General features: G+C 30.5%; 1 protein-coding gene across 1 annotated transcript in view; it reads left to right on the forward strand.

Moving 5' to 3' along the window:
* Positions 1–20,576, forward strand: part of LOC124375220 (multidrug resistance-associated protein 1-like) — a 160,864-nt gene that overhangs the window by 28,800 nt on the left and 111,488 nt on the right. Inside the window, exons 3-6 of the mRNA XM_046833347.1 lie at positions 12,495–12,620; positions 17,011–17,142; positions 17,616–17,741; positions 18,798–18,991. Of these exons, the coding sequence (XP_046689303.1) occupies positions 12,495–12,620; positions 17,011–17,142; positions 17,616–17,741; positions 18,798–18,991 (578 nt within the window). The remainder of the gene's footprint in view (positions 1–12,494; positions 12,621–17,010; positions 17,143–17,615; positions 17,742–18,797; positions 18,992–20,576) is intronic.

Raw genomic sequence — 20,576 nt, forward strand, 5'->3', positions numbered from 1 at the left:
ATGGAATAAAATACGCGCCGAATTCTGTGTATGTACCCTATGTTTCGAGGCCATGTACGCTTTTTGTGGCATATGGTTCATCTCGTTGGCGATAAAGCTGCCTTGACCTGACTATGTCAAAAAGTACTAAACACTTTCCTGTTATCGTGCCACGGGGACTGCTGACCCATCGACAGCGACTTGGCCAGATGAGGAATATTCTATGGAGAGACGTGCACCATCATCGAACTCGATCTTACCTATATTTTCGTTTTTTGAGTTTAGTGCGAAATTTCTAGTCTATAGCTGTTTGCCCTCGAGATGTCTCCTTGAGTAAATAGACTTCGGCTGACGCTCAGCTGACTAAAATCTCTCGTCATCGGAAATTGAAGAATTATAATACTAAGTTCAGCCCCCGCCAGTCCCATGTATTTAATTTGTTTTACAAAGCGTATTTCATGCTCGTGTGACTGGTGCTGATCAATATAGTTTTATACTAATGCATAAGCTCAGCCCCCGCCAGTCCCATGTATTTAATTTGTTTTACAAAGCGTATTTCATGCTCGTGTGACTGGTGCTGATCAATATAGTTTTATACTAATGCATAAGTTCAGCCCCCGCCAGTCCCATGTATTTAATTTGTTTTACAAAGCGTATTTCATGCTCGTGTGACTGGTGCTGATCAATATAGTTTTATACTAATGCATGTCCCAACTGTTCTCGCCTATTGGTGAAGTGTTTTGAGTATGGTCTATTACAGTTTTTATAATTTGTTGTTTTATTTTTGTTACTTCATCAAAGAGATTCGACAATCAATGGCATCTCAAAACATTTTTTTGATTATTTTGATAACCAATTATACTAAAACTACCGTAATCAATATACAGTGTCCCGTAACTTTCTGGACAAAGTTATGTCACATTATCGCTCTGGTGAAGACAAACACATTTGTCCGTAATGACATAGGTGTCCGTTCCTTAGTTCTCTGTCTGCATGCGTTTTTATAAAAAAAGTAATATCTTAAAATCTAATAATTTAAATCCTACCAAATTTGGGTCAAATATTTATGGCAATAAGGCCAGTTACTAAAAATAACATTATGATATTATCTTCATTATTAGCAAAATGGCTACTATTAAAGCTTTTTAACTATAAATGTATTAAAAAACCAGCAATTTTACTATAGAACTACAAGAATATACTGTTTTAGTGGATTTTTATCACAAATATAATGGAGCCATCATTATATTTAAATCGAATCATAAACAACTTATTCAGAGCAGATTTACTGTGACAAGACACAGCCCACATTGAGGTTCCTAGCGAATATCCAACATAACCTAGCCTATTTATGATTTATGACATTTGTGCCTTACATTTTTTTCATTGTGCGAAATTATTTAAATACATGTTTTAGGCCTACCTGAGGACAATGTAGAGTCAAATATTTGGTGTGCAATGAATTTATTTTAAGATATGTTGTTTCAGAACTTATGGGTAAAGATTTCAAGTGTAAGCATACAATTACAAGCGTAATAATCTAACTAGAATTAAATTAAAATCCTCTCGCAAAGAACAAACGATTGCTTATTAACAAATTTTCAATAATTGTTATCTTGATAATAATTACCCTCACGTCTGGAATGGCAGCCCGTACATAAGATTCTATCTATAATACTCGCCGTTTAAAATCCATGCTTAAATGCACATTTTGGCAGCAATAATAGACCACTTGATTTTGTTATCCTTTCTTTGGCAAACATGTATCCTTATTTATGTATCTTATTATTAGGTAGGTTACGATGAAAGTTTCACGATATTCCTAAAAATACAAAATTCTACAAGAACAAATGACGGAAAATTATTTTTAAAAGCAGTAAAAGCCAGTAGTAAAACACGCAGCTCTACTACATCTACTTGCGGTTGTATGGTGTCCTTTCCATTAACAACTTGAGGGGGTAGATCCCATTGTAGCAATTTTCATGGTATAATTGTAGAAATCATTTGTTGGTTAGTTAGTTAAGATCAAAATGTAGAACTCTGCGTGATTTTCCTACATAAACATTCCAAAAATTCTTATGTACTCAAAACCAATAACTTTTAGAGCTGGTGGTTTAATCTGAAACATATGTACGGCTGACTTAGCGAGACAGAGAGAAGTGGTGCACGGTTGTCGTTGTCATTCTATCAGCTGTTTTCGCTATCTAGCTATGCTATCACATGAACAGCCGGATAAGATACGAACTAGCTGACACAGTGACACGGGAACACTCAGCCTTGGGCGTCGGTTGAAATGCTTGGTTTAGCAACCGGTACAATATCGGTTGTGCGTGTAGTTTATTTACGGTCATTTGCATATTTGCAGGATTTTACAATGAGTGGGCCAAATTAAGCCAATGATCGCAGACCAAGTCCAGGTTGGAAGGTTGTATATGGTGGACTGTGGATAGTTCGAACATTGTATGTTTGCAGGATTTTACAATGAGAGGGCCAAATTAAAACAATTGGAGGAGTCCAGATAACTGACATTTTCCCAAAGTGGGCAGAGAGTAAGGCCTCATTTTGTTCCTTAAAAGGTTCTTTACCCGTTTCTTTCTTGTTTGTATCTTTTTTGAGAACGATCTTTCAGCAGTACATGTCATTAATACCGAATTATTTAATTAATTATAATCGTCTACTAAAAACGTAATTGAAAAATCGAAAGTTTGGGGTGGGGGGGGGCAGGTCCCTTGAACCCCCTCGTTGGCTACGTCCTTGATTGCAGACAAGATGGCCACGTCGTGATCAGGTGGGCACGTTGTATATGGTGGAGTTGGATAGTTTGAACTTTGTATGATTCGACTGTTCAAGTAATGGAATAGCTATTGACCTGTAAAAATGTATTCTAGGCGTGAGTCGACTACCGAAATAGTTGATGGATTTTACCTAACACACAACCACCACCACCACCCATCTATTAACTTATTGACCAATGTGACACTTCATAAATCACGAATCTTTAATTTATAATGAATTGTAAAAGTAACCGAAAATAGTTTCCTTACTCTATATCAATACAATTACTAGTTTCTTCTTGTTTATATTTACTAAATGCAACTTATAAACTACCATACCTATTTATAAATTGTCATTTTCCTTCCTACCAAATATATAAAAGTTATTTTAATAATAAATTTATTTATTTTATCAACTGTCCCTTTTATTCAATATGAATTATATTTTGTTATTCAACTGCTAACAAGAAGATCTCAAAACTATGCATGTGCTTATATAGAAGTACATCAATATACTTTGTACACTTAGTGTAGTTGTGCAGTAGTGGTTTTTGGTATCTCCAAATTCAAGCAGAAGATATATATGTATATATATATATATATATATATATATATATATATCTTATATATATATATATAAAAATCTTGAGTCACAATGTATGTTTCCAATAAACTCCAAAACGACTGAACCAATTTCAATCAAATTTCACATGTATCCGTAATTTAGTCTAACTTAGAAGATAGGATAGTTATTATCTGAATTATTCGCTTATGTCGTGAATATAAACGAATAAAATGAAGAAAAGTTTTCAAAGCGCCTGCACATTATAACCTGCAATTACGAGATAGATACGTATATTAAACAGTGAAACACTATTTGAAGGCGCTAAGTTATGATGTATAATTGTCTAAACTAAATTTTTGGTTGAACTTAAAGGTTGAGTGGTAGACCACTTTGTAATAAAATACATTATGCATGTACAATACATTTTTGACATATTTTCTTGATCGTGACATCAAGGTAAAATCTACATCGGGGTTGGAAATATAATTTACTTCAACCAGAAATGCTCATACGCGGGCAAAACTTACGAAAAGCGTGCGAAGCCGCGGGAAACAGCTAGTATATATATATATATATATATATATATATATATATATATATATTCAATTACTTTTTATAAGCAACATTTACCCACGCATACCGCCTGGTTTTGGTGTCGCTAACACTAAAATTAAAGTCGACTTTATGACAACCTTTCTAGCTATCAAATCAAGTCTAGAAAAATATCAAATTTAACTAATTTAATTTTAAAATATGAAATAAAAAAGTAACTATATGAAAACAAACTTATTATGCATATTTATTTATTTATAATATCTCTTGTACCGTAAAAATAAGTACATATAGTCAACCTGATAATTTTAACAGTTTACTAGTACTTCTTTAATCCAATAGTTTTGTATAGCGCAGTGCTCTCTAATAGAGGCGATCACCATCCTTCATAGGCTAATACAAAGTCATAAAATATTTCAAATAACATTTTTTACTGTAACAAGTTATTTTGAAAAAAAAAAAAAAAAAAAAAAAAAAAAAAACAGTAGCAGTCGTGGGACTGCCGATAGAAGTGAAAACGGAACTATTAAGTTGAGAGTAGCCTAATTAAAACTATATGCAAAAATTATATGAAATTTTTTTATGTTTTATTTATTAGTTACATATGGTGGGTTAAACAAATCATGAACAAAATATAAATACAAAGTGGTTGAAAAAATAATTAATATACAATTATCTTAACAATATCTTAATAAAAACAATAAATGAACATATTTCATAAAATCTAAAATTATTATAACATTTTTTTAATTTTCCAATTTTAAAATCCACGAAAAAAGTAAATAATACAGTTATTGCTACGGATAAAGTATATAATTGCAATAACAATTAAACCCACAATATTTTTAAAACTAATAAATTAGTTAAATTAATTTGGTTCTTTCGTAAAGGTATTTTTATTGCACAATAAACTAATTTATTGAGTTAATACGGTATCAGTGAGCCAATGCGCCAACTACAGTTCCGGCAGAAACGTTCACTCATCACTTCATACGCTACTACAGACTAAACTAAACTTCCAATAAAAAAATGATAAATTACAAAAAAAATATTCATCTATTTTCACACAACTTTCTTGCTGACAAATTTTGTCTGACCAAAAAATAAAAAAAAATCCTCGCTTACTACTTTTTTCTTGTCATTGTAAACGCCATGTAAAATGTAAACAATAATCAAAATTATTTCGAAATTTTTTTAATATTTAAAAATGTAACCAATAGATTGCCAATATTAAGAGCTTTAATTTGACGCATCTTACAGAATTGTACGACATTGGCTTCACTTTTAAATCGCGAGAGGAAGCCGTAAAGGTCACTGATTTTCGAAGTCTGTTTTCATACTCCGCCGGGACAGTTTTAACACAGCGAGACTGACTTTTTCATGCAGGTTAGTATCATTAGCATGTCGGTGACGCGAACCGAGGATTTTACCCTCTACCAAAACGCTCAACGCGCCTAAAGAAGTTTTCACTTCAAAAAAACAATTCACACACAAATGCAAATGGATCAGATAAGCAAATCTTTGAATGGCTCTAAAAAGTTCTTTTTTAATGGGGCCATTAAATGAGAGAATAAGTTAAAATGAGATTTATGACGTATTTAAAGCAAGCTGGGAAGGTTTTTAGATAGTACTAATTTCAGAGCGAATATGTTATTACCACAATGCAATTTCATACACATTTCCTCGCATTACAGATAACAAGTAAACCACTTACCTCTCTACAGTTATATAGTGAAATTGAACAACTGTAGTTGGCTGTTGTTGTTGATGTTGACCGTGTGTTGCGGAGTCTCGGTTTTAAACACTTTCTAATACAAACATTTTGTAATAATGAAAAAAAAACATGTAAAAATTATGAGTTATATAGTGGTTGAAACGTGCAAACAAAATTTAAAAAATAATTTAGTCCTAGTCATGTTTAGTTCTGTTCATTCATGTTTTATCGATTTCTCTGTTATTGTCATCTTACAGATAATAAATAAAAGTATAGTATACAATTAAAACTCATATTTGCGTTCATGAAACATTCATTAAAGGCAACTGGTATTTACCATTTTTAGTTTTTCAAATTAGAATTTTAATTGAAAATCCGTTATCTTCTTTCCAAATCGTATGAAAAAAGTAATTAATTTTTGAAAACCTATCAAACTATTGTATTTTTTCCTGTATACAAACAGGAATTGTACAAGAAAAAGACATTTTAGATCAAGAACAAAGTTTATATTTTATGTTTTTGTCTTGTCTCACTTAAAAATACAAAAATATGATGGTAGTTGTGCGGTTTAGTATTAAATGATCATTGACGGCGACAATCAACATTCATTATTCGTTTCTGACTATTAAATTTTGTAAAATCAAGATTTAAGTATACAATATTATTCCGTAATTTCTCTTCATAAACATATACTTTGTATTTATATAAACAAGAAATCTTATCTTAAGGTTTTCAAAAGTTTATAAACAAGTTATAATACATAATTTGAATTTGTTGTTTTCGTTATATTTTTGGAAATAAAACATAATTAAAGATAAGAACACACAAAGATTATCATTGTAGAAAAGGTAAATAAATAATTAAATAATTTTCAAAGATTTTTCAGGAATATTATATTTAGATTATTAAAATATTTATGACTCAATTGTATATATTTGTTTGTTTTTATAACTGTTAGTTTTGTCAGAAAAAAGAAAAAAGAAAATTCTTTGTTATTGGTAATTCCGTTGTTATTTTTTTATCATTATTTTTTATTTTTTGAAATTAAAATCAATAAATTATGAATATTTTTCTTATTTTTTAACATAGAAATGAACATGGATCAACACCCAACAGTGTGGGGAGTTCTTTCACAGATCTCGTCTTCTAAAAGCTATTTGGCTTTTTCAGCTTGATAAAATTACACAAGTTAAAAAAATTAAAAAATCCACCACAACCGAGTGAAGAAGGTATGGGATCTGGGGCTATTACTGAAAAAAGTTAATCAACTAAAAAAAAATAGTTTAATATTAAAAATCAAAAAGGGAAAAGTAAAAAATCTATTCAAAACTAAGTAGTTTTCGATTTTTGATTCTAAATAGTGAAAATTCATAAAAGTAATCTAATCAACGTTTTTATAAAATTAACAAATAATTACACACCAATTATCAATTTAATACATTTGATTTACTATCTACTATTATATCTTTATTATTTTTTATGATACGCATTTTTATATTGATGATTAAAATTATTTTCCTTTTTTTCTTAATGAACTGAATACGGACACTAACTCAAACCCGAACAATTTAATAATCTAAATTTCAAATTAATTCCTTAAATTAAATAGCCTACATGTTAATTTATCACAGGTTTTCAAATCAATTGTTATGATACATTGTAGACTTTTTGGCGACCTTTCTAACAAAACAATGTTGGCACCATACAAAGTATAAACGATTTCCTGGCACCTCTTTTTAAACTTGTTGAGGAACTGTTTGTTCTCTGGGGATAGATAGTAATTCACATACATCCTGTTTTGGTAAATGTTTTGGTTTTGGTCTTGTGCCGGTGAGAAGAGTGTTTCGGGTCTTTAACTCGCTGAACTTCGGAAGGAGCTCTTCTTTCAATGCCCACCGTTTAAGGAGTCCGAGTCTTGTTGTAAGCTATAAGTATTTCTGTCATATACAGTAAGATTTCAATAACAATTTGTTATAAAACCCCATATCTGTGTAATTTTCGGGTTTATTTTTAGTGGAACAGTGCAGACGTCATAATGTCGTCAGTGTGTGAATAAACAGTACAATCTCAGTTCTCAGCTGCAGTGAATACGCAAGGTAAACATGATACTATCAACAGCATATTTTTGTGTAGCAATCATGCCAGCTGTTATGACTAGGCCTTGGCCCGCCCACATCTAACACAAACTGAGATTATTATCGAAGTATAACTGGAATTGGGGTTCTTACCACTTGCGCGGTAGATAATATGTGCTTTTTTTATTATTTTGTGGATCACAATTTATATTTTGTACTTTTTAAATTGTAAAATAAAATGGACATGTTAAAAAATTCAACACAAGAACACGACATTTGTTACACAAAGCTCTCACACGTTGCGTCGCTATTAACCGACAACGTAAGGTGGATTTTAATTCGATCAACTATGGATTAAATAACTTTTTCTCATTTTATTTTAAACTCCAGAAATTTTGACTTAATTTTTTGGTTCTGTTCAATTTATTTAATTTTCAAACAAAATAAACCGTGGTTATCAGATAAGAGAAATGTTATACAAAAACATAGTAAATAAATAAATAAACATAATGAAAATATCAATGTACATCCTTTTGTATGTATTGATAGTGTTTGTGTTTAGGGGCCAGCGCCGACAACAATAAATTAAACTCTCAAAAACTGTACCCAACAAACGCAGAAAAATTTAACTATTATCTTTTAAAGAATTTGTATTATTTTATATCAAATTTGTAAAAATAAAACAAAATAAAATAATTATAAAAATGTGTTAACACACTAAACTATAATGAACTTTTACTTTAACATTACAGTTAAATTGTATATAAATTATCAATATATTCTTCTGTTCATAACTTTGATCTGGTATTTAGTTTTTGAAAATTCCAGACCAAAACATTTGTAAGTACGACATCTAAAGTGTCGTCTATTGCCCATTTAACTCCTGGTCTGGTTTATTTAACGATATAAAATAAGGCAGACTCGTTATCTCAACAATGAAGTCGGATAAAAAAAAACTCGAGGATTAAAAAAGTCGGTAAAATAACAAAATTCTTCCTAAATCCCAATTTTACTTTTGAAGAAGTTAAAACAAGGCTATCCCGCAACAATATCAAAGCGGTGGTAACTAATTAACAGTTACGGCATGTTCAGAATGTTTGATCTTATAACACCAGGGCTGCAGGTGCTGCAAAATAACCGTTGCAACGCTAAGTCAGTTGCAGGGCTTGATGCAACCACATAGTGTGACTAAGTGCCATAATCAGAACAAATATGATACCAAGCATATCTTGTTGTAATAAATTCCCCATTAATGTTTTAGGGTGACTATGAAAAATATTTCATTAGAATTTTGCTTAGGACTATATTATATGATTTTACACAAAATAAATGTATTTATTTAATCAGAAACAACATTTGTTATGAACTTAACACTCTTATTTGTGAAGAGGTAGACATGTTACGCGTTGTCAGTTATGGATCTAAACAATCACTTGCCTTTGTTGCTTTGATATTTTTTGTCTGCATCTGTGTCATTTCTATCTGACAATCGACATTACAAAGCAATCTTTCGTCACGTTCCATTTTATCCACACACACACACACATGGGTCCTCTATAGCTCTTGATACAAATAAAAAAATATCCTTATAGTTTCTTAGCGAGCAGTTTCCTGTACTTGCTAATTAGTGGGGTTGGGGATGTAACATCACGTTAAATTAACTTTTTTGTTGTAAAGAATGTCTTCTTCAAAGGCACCATAACGCCACGTGAAGCTATTGTGCGCTTGGCGTGGGCCAGTGCCACGTAAAGTCTTTATTTGTGGCTCCTTGTGTCTCTTTTATTTTCTCAATGTGAATTGTACGTAGCAGCAGGCATTTTAATTATGTTAATTTATTTTAAAATAAGATGTAACACGAGAAATTTGTTTTAAGTGCATAAATTAATTACACATTTCTTGGTATAAGGTGATGGGTGTTTTCACGTGATTTTCCAAAATGATGACTCTGTCTTCTGTACATGTTACGAGTACTAATATCTTAATTATGACTCTAAATTTCTTTTGATCTGTAGCTGTTTTTTATGCTAACTCTGTAACAAGAAACCGTAAGTAATAATGGAATATCTACTTCAATATTCCCCACCAGTAGTAATACTTGTAATATAAATTTTATAAATTTACAATTAAAATATATACCGGTACTTGAAAAGAATAAATTTAATCTTAAATTTTAAGCTATATACGGACACGTTTTTTGTTTAAAGTTAAGCTTAGAATCGTTTACGTACCTGCACTTAAATAATAATTAATTAATAAGGAAGCTTTCGTTTATTATGAAAATTACTAAAAAGAAGTAGAGAAAAGGTTGTGCTATTAGTGTTTGTATCAGGTTCAAATCGTAAAATACAAAAATGAGGTTTTTTAATTATTAATTTTAGTGTGCTGAATGAAAACAGAAAAACTGTGGAATATTTTCATTAATTATGATAAAGACAAAATAAATCAATTTTGGACAAAAACAGGCTGTTAGTTTATAGTCCCATAAACTACTAAGTTACAAAACCACAGACAACCAAATAAAAAGCCCGGTGGGGTGGCTTGAGGGAACTAACTAAACCCCTCATTAGAGATGTAATTGCAGAACTAAATGTCAATGACTGACATAGTAAATGTTTGTTTAATCTCAAATATAATATAATACATAATTTAATAATTGAAACACTTAGACATACCTAGAGAATAAATACGTATGGTATAAAAATTGTTATACTAAGTATGTAATTGTATAGGTAGGGACTGTAATTGTTATGTTACGGTAAAAACCAGATGGATTTAAACTTGCTTTAAATTTGGATTAAAATCACTTATACTAAATGGGTCGATTTCTTCAGGTGTAAGCCTAGGCCTATTCTTTCACTGATTTCAAGAGAAAGTAGGCAGAAATTTTAATCTCAAGGGTTGAAATACTATGCCGAGACTTCCACTGTTAAGGATTGTTAGGGTTTTAAATACTTCATACATACTTAATATTTTGAATTTTTGCCAACTATTGAGTGGATTTTACACACGCCGTAAAAACCAGTGCTGGAATTTTGCGCGTCGTTTCACGGCATGGACAACACTGTGTTAGTATAATACAGCATACTCTAATAGTGCATGTTCTAGTGATTCTATAAATAGGTTTGACACACAATTGAAAAGCGTGACACATATACGGCGTTTATTGTGTTCGTTGATTCTGCAAATGTTTCTCAGTGCATTAATAATTCTTAAGCATGTATTAGGGTGTATGTGGCATTGCAATTGTTTTTGGTTGGGCTATTAAAAATGCAATGTAATTTTTAAGATTACTTGTCAAGAGACATAAAAAGTTGAATTTCTTATTACATCTCTTGGATATTACAGGACATTTAAAAATGATAAAATATTTTAAATCAAGGGTTAATATTACATAGGCTTGGTTAATTCTTTAACTCTTGTCCAATAGAAGGATAATATGTTTGTGTTTAGATCTTAATAACAGATGATACAAGTCAGGTAACATGTACTGAAATAATTAGACGACTGATAACGGAAGGTCAGTGTACAAATATGTTTTAATCTAAAAGTTTCATATTTAATATTTTTTGAAGAAATTTACGTGTGGCTACTTCCTTACAAAATCAAATGCTTTGATTATGTAACAATTTACAACGTAAGAAGAATTTATGTTGGTCTAAACAAAGGGCTGCTGTCAAAGTTGTGCCTCTTCCCTAGAATCCTTTTACTAGTCTGGCAACAAACATCCAGCAGCTGCACTCTGGTGACTCTCCCGTCTACCAAGAAGTGATCAGCTGTGTACAGTTCATTAACCACTATAATTTTGTGTTCTAGGAAAAGATGACTGTACAAGCAGAAAGATGTGCTGTGAGAATTGTATCAATAGATAGAGAGTAGATAAATAATTTCTAGTAAACATATCTATGCTTAGTTTGCACTTTGTATTACAACAAATTTGCCATTGCCAGTAATGTAGATTCGCTTATATAATCATATGTGTTTGTAGTAGAGATATATCATTATCAATTAAAGCTTAATTAATATCCGACCAGCGGTCATTAAGACTATGCACAGGCTGGGGTTTTCGATAATTTCATGCTGATCGAACAACCACAACACTATGGTTTCTGGTGGTAATTTTTAGTGGAACAGTGCAGACAGAATGTCATCACTGTGTAAATATAATCTCAGTTCTCAGCTGCAGTGAATATTTAAGGTAAACATGAATACTATCAACAGCATTGTGTGTAGCAATCATGCCAGCTGTTCTGTTATCACGTGACCTTGACTCGCCCACATCTAACACACACAAAATTGTCACCTGTTTTGTGGTGGGCTAGGCTATTACAATAATGATAAAGAATCGTAATTAGAAATATGGTAGGTACTTTTTAATTATCAGTAACAGCGCTGACAGTATAGAAGCCAATTGGTTTAGCCAAACATATAAATTATATTAAAATGATTTAATTCTTCATAAATTGAATTCTCTTCCTTGCTGTTTATCCTGTCTGAAACGAAGTACTGGTTAAATTCTCCACAAGGGAGCATTATTTTCTTTGTAGAAATTACTTTCTTTCTTAATTATTTCCAGTGTTCCTTATTATCCTTAGATATTAAGAAATCTCTAAACAACTTTTGTGTTGTATAATAATTGTATGGAATGTTTTGTTTGGTAACTTTCTTCTATATTCCATGTTCTGCTGTATTTCAGCAAGAATAGAATATTCTAAAATTTTAATTGTGTTTTAATTTTAGATTGCTTAGTTTCAGGACTCAACCACTGTGGACTCCTATATAATCAGTCTGATTCTTTCTATGAACTGCTAAACATGGGAGTGTTTGTTGTGTTACAGTTCCTGAACCTAGTACTGATCGCCATCAGTGCAGCCAGCTTTGTCATCTCAGCTGTACAGTCATTCCAGGGTGAGAAAGTATATCCAGTTTCTCTCTGGACACCTGCAATACTGACCCTTACCTTCGTAAGTATTTTATTTAGCTCATCATCATTTAACTAACACATCAGTGAAGTTGGGATATAGTTTTATTGGTAAATTAAAAAAAAAATCCTCCAACACTATGGTTTATATCATTCATTTAACATTTATCTATGATTTTAATAAAAACAAAATCATAATTCATAAATGGTTATATAATTCAATTAATGAGTGGATGTCATGAGAGTACTAAACACACATTTATTCTTTTATTTATCTTTCATTCCAAACAAATATGTTATTATAATTTTCTCTTTTTACAAGCTATCTTTTGTGTGTCTTGGAAAGTAGCTTCTGTTCTAGACAGATTTAATGAAATATGCTTAAACATTTGTAATAGAACTTTGTTTGAACTAACAACAATAGTTTTTTCTTTTAGCAATTAAAAATTAACATCTCTGGACAGCTAACAGAAAGTAACATACTATTAAAAAATTGATATTTTAAACATTTTTAAACACAAGCACCCCCATCTTTTTGGGGCTGTCCGCAAATTAAACAACAAAATAAACAGGTGTGGTATGGGTCAAAGCAAACAATTTAAATGAAATAATATTTACATATATTTTGCCTCATAATTTATAAATATATATATATATATATATATATATATACACATATATAAATACAAACACACACATATATATATATATATATATATACATATATAAATACACACACACAAACACACACACACACACACACACACACATATATATATATATATATATATATATATATATATATATATATATATATATATATACCGAATCAAGTTACCAACTTTTTTGACATTGAAGGGCGACCTGGCCACGAATCATATTCAAAGTTTCTCTGCCATCTTTAAATCGCTAAAACCATTAAAAAACACAAACCATATATATACACACACACGTACACATAACATATATATAGTGTTAATTATAAACATTTTTCATTTTTTTCAAGAAAAAGTCATTGTAGGGCTATAATGGTTTGAAACATTTATTAATTTTCATGTATCTGGTATTTATTTATAATGTTTGCCATTAATGAACAGCTGTTTAATTAGTGTGAACCTTTCTCTTTAATATGCAGTTAATCTTGCTTACTTTCACGTTATCATTGTTTTTTTTTCTTTGCCCAGATAAAATGGTTAGTGTAAAAGTAGGCAACAGATTATTGTGAAATTTCACTTTAAACTTGGATAAACTGCTACTGAAACTTATAATTTACTAAAAGAAGTGTATGGCAATGAATCATTGGCAAGTGTTTTTGAATGGTTTGTGTTTTTTAATGGTTTTAGCGTTTTAAAGATGGCAGAGAAACTTTGAATATGATTCGTGGCCAGGTCGCCCTTCAATGTCAAAAAACTTGGTAACTTGATTCGGTCTGATTGTCTATTAAGTATTCGCGCAATTAGTGAAACTGTAGATATTGATAATGTGTTTGGAAAATTTTAACACGTGAAAAGTGTGCGCTAGAATTGTGCCTAAAATTCGTTTGAATAACAATAAGCTCACAAAAATGTTTGCACTAACTCTTTATACGTGATTGAAAATGACCCACATTTTTGTAAATGAAAATGACATGTGATGAGATGTGGTTTTTTACTTACGATCTGAAAACGAAGCACCAATCCATGCACTGGACAAGCCTAACTTTACAGAGAGCCAAAAAGCTCGAATGAGGTAGGTAGTCAACATTTAAAGCATGATGATTGTTTTTTTTATGTCTATATGATTCTGTACCTTCACTGGGCTCCTAAAGGTCAAAGAAATAATCAGTATTATTACCTTGAGGTACATCAAAAAGTAAAGAAAAAAAATCCTGAAATATGGAAGAACAAATCATGGGTTCTTCACCAAGACAATGCACCTGCTCATTCCACGTTATCTATCAAGAGGTTCCTAGCCAAGTACAGCACCCCAGTGTTAGAACATCTATCTTATTCACAAGATCTTGCACCATGTGACTTCTACCTGTTTCCTAAGGTTGGCAGTGACAAGTGATTGTGTATGAAATAAAAATAAATTTATTTACATCAGTCTCGTTATTTAATAACCACACCTCGTATGCATTTGTATTTTGAGAGTGTGTATTTGCTCACTTACTGTGTTTGATATAAGACTAGTTTCCATTGACAGTTCAATTTTCCTTTAAATCTATTCACTGTAAAATCAACTCAAAATTCCAATGTTGTAATCCTAGTAATTCAACAATATTAGGCTACTACTTTTATATAGTACTTTAGAGCTTGTATTCAAAACATAAATGTATTTTCTTTTTATTGAATTTTAAGACATTTTGCAGGAAATCAAAGTTTTAACACATCTACACTTTTTCCATTAGTGAGTGACTAACAAAGATATGAATCTCACACAGACATGAAAGTATTATGGTGTGAAGTTTTCAAACAAGTATAAGAATTTGTTGTGCATTTTGCTTTCTCAGTGAAGTTCTTACTCTGGTTTTATGTCCACTTATCTCAATATATAGTGAGTGACCTGTGTAATTTTCCATCATTCAACCAGTCACCAGCTGTTCTTAAAGTAGTAATTTAAAGTGTAAGATAGTGCACACCTCTTGACAGTTATAAGCTGTAAGCTATGACTATAATATGAGACACATCATTCAACCAGTCACCAGCTGCTCTTAAAGTAGTAATTTAGAGTGTGAGATAGTGCACACCTCTTGACAGTTATAAGCTGTAAGCTATGACTATAATATGAGACACATCATTCAACCAGTCACCAGCTGCTCTTAAAGTAGTAATTAGAGTGTTGAGATAGTGCACACCTCTTGACAGTTATAAGCTGTAAGCTATGACTATAATATGAGACACATCATTCAACCAGTCACCAGCTGCTCTTAAAGTAGTAACTAGAGTGTGAGATAGTGCACACCTTTTGACCAGTTTAGTTATAAGCTGTAAGCTATGACTATAATATGAGACACATCATTCAACCAGTCACCAGCTGCTCTTAAAGTAGTAATTAGAGTGTGAGATAGTGCACACCTCTTGACAGTTATAAGCTGTAAGCTATGACTATAATATGAGACACATCATTCAACCAGTCACCAGCTGCTCTTAAAGTAGTAATTAGAGTGTGAGATAGTGCACACCTCTTGACAGTTATAAGCTGTAAGCTATGACTATAATATGAGACACATCATTCAACCAGTCACCAGCTGCTCTTAAAGTAGTAATTAGAGTGTGAGATAGTGCACACCTCTTGAAAGTTATAAGCTGTAAGCTATGACTATAATATGAGACACATCATTCAACCAGTCACAAGCTGGCACCAGCAAAGGCTCTTAAGTGATTTAGTGTGTGAGATAGCGCACACCTCTTGGCAGTGATAAGCTGTATACTATGACTAACAGCCTCAATTACCTATTATGGAGCTTTATCATAGCTACACCTGAGCTGAGAAAGTCTCTTGCTCAATTCATTAAAATGGTATTTAGTTTTACATAAACCAAACAATTTAAAGAAACAATTAACTGTATCCAGTAAATTAAAATAAATTATTCATTTCCTTGAAGAAAACTAAATACTGAATTAGCAAAAAGTGCTCATTTCCATTTATGTGTGATCAATACAAAGTTCTTTTATTTAGTTTTATTTAAAAAGTATTCTGCCATTTAGTTACATTTTGAAACAAGAACAGTTCTTTTGCTTACATTGCTGTCCCTTATATTTCTGGCTTGCTTGTTTTCTCAGGCTTTAACCTCAAACCTTACAATAGCTGTAAAATTAATTATATCTTAATTAAATATATTTTATAAATTAGTTATGTCTTAATTAGTTATATTTTATAAATCTATTATTAAAATTAATTAATTATAAAGTAAGTTTTGTTTTCTACTGTGGTTTTCTGTGGAATACAGCAAAACAAGCATAAAGTACGTATAAACAATACCTAATTATTTTAGAAGTAATTAATTAATTTAATTTTTGCCACTGGTAGCTACAAATTTTGATTTTTTCAAAATAGAAATTATGTTGAGATTCAGCAATATTTTAATATTGTAATAGTTATGATTTTAGTAGTATAATTTATCATGAAATACATAAAACTCAAAATCTTATGTAATGCTAGTAATTAAGTTTAAATAGATGCTAAGTTAGGTAAAGTTTGTGTATGTGATTTCATAAGTAAAATAAAAAGCTTTTTCTGTAAAAATAAATGATAACACTTTTTGTCCTAAGCAATACTCTAATATTAAACTTTAAGAAATATTGGAATTTTTGTTTTCTTTTCTGAAAGTATATAAAATTGACAAATGTCGAATATATAAACTTGCTGAATTATGTTTTCAAGCCAAAATCAAAACAGTTTCAAGTGAAAATATTAAAAATTCATTTGATAAGATCTTCATCTTGTTGCAGATGCTGGCTGCTGTTATCCTGGTATGGGACAGAGTGCGGGGAATACACACGTCAGGGGGACTGCTTGCGTTCTGGCTTGTGCTCAGTTTGGCCGGGGTGTTTCAATTCAGAACAGAATTGCGGCAAGTTGGAGTAAGTACTGCAAGTATTTATTCTCTGTGACTTTATGTCAAAACACTAAACATCATGCTCTATTATATTTTTCTAATATTCTATCTTGTACTATTCCAATATAGAAGCATCACCCTAAGTGGAACTTTTGATTCTTTTTGTGCGCTTCTTTTGTTTGGTCATTTTACATAATGAAACTTGATTAAATTCCTGATTCACTGATTAATTGAATATATGAACAGACAGACACCATTAGAATTTTTACATAGTATAAATTAATGTATAATTTTGAAATGGTTTTATTTCTTTATACTAGAATAATGGAAATTATTCACTTTAGTATTATTATGCATTGAATCTATAATCACGATCGTGTTTAGAGAATTCGGAATTCAGGCACCCATCTATAGATTTTTTAGATCAGTAACATTTCTTGCTCATATGTATTGATTGATTGTGGTTTCAAACTAAATAAATGATCTATTTATTTACAGATTACAGAAGAGCCAAACTTCAGGTTCTACCTTTACATGATCTACTACCCTATTGTAGTAGTTATGCTGATTTTGAATTTATTTGCTGATCCACTTCCTAGAGTTACAGACCGACCAAAAACAGAGGTGTGTATTTTTTACTATCTCTATACTGATATTCATTTGGAAATCTTATATACAAAAAATACAACAGCTTGACAAAATTCATAGTACTTTGCAACACAATACCAAAAACCTTCTAAGTTGGCTGTAAAACCCTCTTGACTGTAAATATGAGCTGAATCAGTATTCAATAAATTCAGGCAATTATGATCTGAGTGTTTGTTGCCATTAAAACATGTATTCAATAAATTACATAATTTTGTATGATTTTAGTTTAAATGTAGCCAGTTAGAAATAGATGCATTAGATTTAAATTAATAGAAAACAGTTTTGTTACTTAAAATTTATTGGGGTTTTATTAATTTTAACTATGAACAATTCAGATCATATGAAAATGGTTCAAACAAAAACCATTATAAAAAAAACCTTTTTGGATATTATAAAGACTGATAGAAATAATTGTTTTGTAGGCCTAAGAGCAAATATCCACTTGTGAGGTTTATGGCCAGCAACATACAACTAACTATAAATGTCAAAACTCAAATTTGTTAAAACCGTTTCAAATGTTGTAGGTGACCCTTCATGTATTGGAACAAAATTTGTCCATCATCAAAACCAGTAGTTATTCTACTGGCCTGTTGTTTCATTCAGATATGTTTGTCTTTTTATACTGTATTTAAAAATAAAAATGATTAAATATTCTGATGCTATTTGCAAAAAACCATGTCAAATTTGAGCAAATCCACCTAAAGCTGTAAAGCTGTAATCCAGTGTAAAGCTTTTAAAGTTTACCTATTCACATTCATCATATTTACGTTTAAGAGACATTAAAATGAATGTGTAACACAAGAAAAGTAAAAAAAGTATTCTGTGCTTACTATGTTATCCACTCCATATATTTTATTGGTTCAGTAATTACATAGAATTTGGCACTTTAGAACAGTTGTTTGTATAATGTCTTCCCCTCCATATAAAATTTTAAATGTCCCATCCCCATCTCCTATTTGTAAATTATGTGTGTGAAACATCAAACTGTTATTAATAAATATTATTAGTTAATCAATGTTACTAATGTTCCAGAAACCTTCTCCGGTAGAGAGTGCTTCCTTTGCATCTATGTGCTTCTTCGGCTGGTATGAGTCCCTCATATGGAAGGGCTTCCGTAAACCGCTGACTATAGACGACCTGTGGAATCTGAGATACCATGACACCTCTGATTATGTTGTCGCAAAATTTGAGAAACGATGGAATAAGATTATGAAAAAAAACTTTGAGTAAGGACAATTAATTTAACTTAGTTTTATTATATCATTATTTTATATCATTAGCAATAATACCTACTTAAGACATTTAAAGATCTCTACATTATTCTTGTCAATCTACATTTAAAATCTACCCAAACAGCTACATGTTCTAGAATTATCTAGAAAATCTTTTTATGAACATACTGCGTCAAAAGATAAAGAACAGAATTTTAAAGAGTAGATTATAAACTTAAATATTAGTTTTTAAGGCACATTCATATTACTGCTAATTACATTAAAATATAATTAAAAATTAGAATAAACCATATTTAAAAAATATAATATATATTAGTTTTGGTAGTATGGAGATTTTTGATTGTGAATAATTTCCAATATTGTGTGTATATTTGTATTTTTATAGGTAATAAGTAATGATATTTACATCAAATAATTAAACCATCTTTCATATTTTTAAAGTTCAAAATTTTGGTTCAAATATGAAAGATGATTTAATCATTTTATTTAAATATCATTACATATTACCAATAAAAATACAATTTCTGACCATCATGACCAGAAAACTGCCAGCCGTCATACACTAGCCTGTCAGTTTAGTACAATAATAATTTTGGAATAAATTTGGCAAGACACTTAATTATACACATTATTTATGTATGATTCCAATTTTCATTTACAATGATTACTTCTGAGAACTTTAAGTGTAAAAAAGATCCTAAAGTCAACAGCTTATTGGTATTCAGTGACTGTGGTTGTTTCCACTCAGTTCAATTTAGCTCTGAGATACTGTTATAGAGCTGCTTGGCTCAATTGAAGGCAAGTGAGGTCATATGGTCAATTAAGATGTCAGTTGTTTTGTAGCCACTTGAACCGGAAGTCAAACAAATTTTTGATTTCTGGTAGTACATTCCGCTGAAAATATTGATGAGTTTACTCTCTCATAACCAGATTATAAATAATAATGAATGACACTACACTTTCAGATTGTAGTACTCAAAATTATTCATTTGATCAGTTATAAAAAAACAGTTCAGAGAGTTAAAAAATTAAAATATAATCTGGAATTATAAAATTAAAATTCTAAAGAATTTAAATTGAAAATATTCATCGCTTTAATGATATGTAATTTTATCAATATTCCTGTGCTAAAAAAATATCATGCCACATTTTGCAAAGTATAGAGTTTTAGAAAACATTTGTTGTACCCTTATTTCTTAACATTATATTCTTCCAGTTGTCATTATGTAAAGAATACGCAGGGATATGTAAGAATTATAAAAACATTTGTTAATAAAATATCGATTTCTAAGCAATTGCTAAACTTAATAAAAAGTTAAGCAAAACAAATCCTGGCTTTCAACTGAAATAATGTAACTATATATTTTAGAATAAGAGTAGTGACATTTTTAAAGAAAAGAATAGAAAAATATTAACAGATATGAAATTTTATTTAATGTTTTTGTCAAAAATGTTTGTTTTTTTTATAAGATAAGATCATTCCAAATTAATACACAAGTGACAACTTTTAAAATTGTTCTCAATGCTTCTAAACTACAATTTTATATCACTCTACTCTAAAGTATTCATAATTTGTATG

The sequence above is a fragment of the Homalodisca vitripennis genome, chromosome 1, assembly GCF_021130785.1.
Source record: "Homalodisca vitripennis isolate AUS2020 chromosome 1, UT_GWSS_2.1, whole genome shotgun sequence".
Lineage (NCBI taxonomy): Eukaryota > Metazoa > Arthropoda > Insecta > Hemiptera > Cicadellidae > Homalodisca > Homalodisca vitripennis.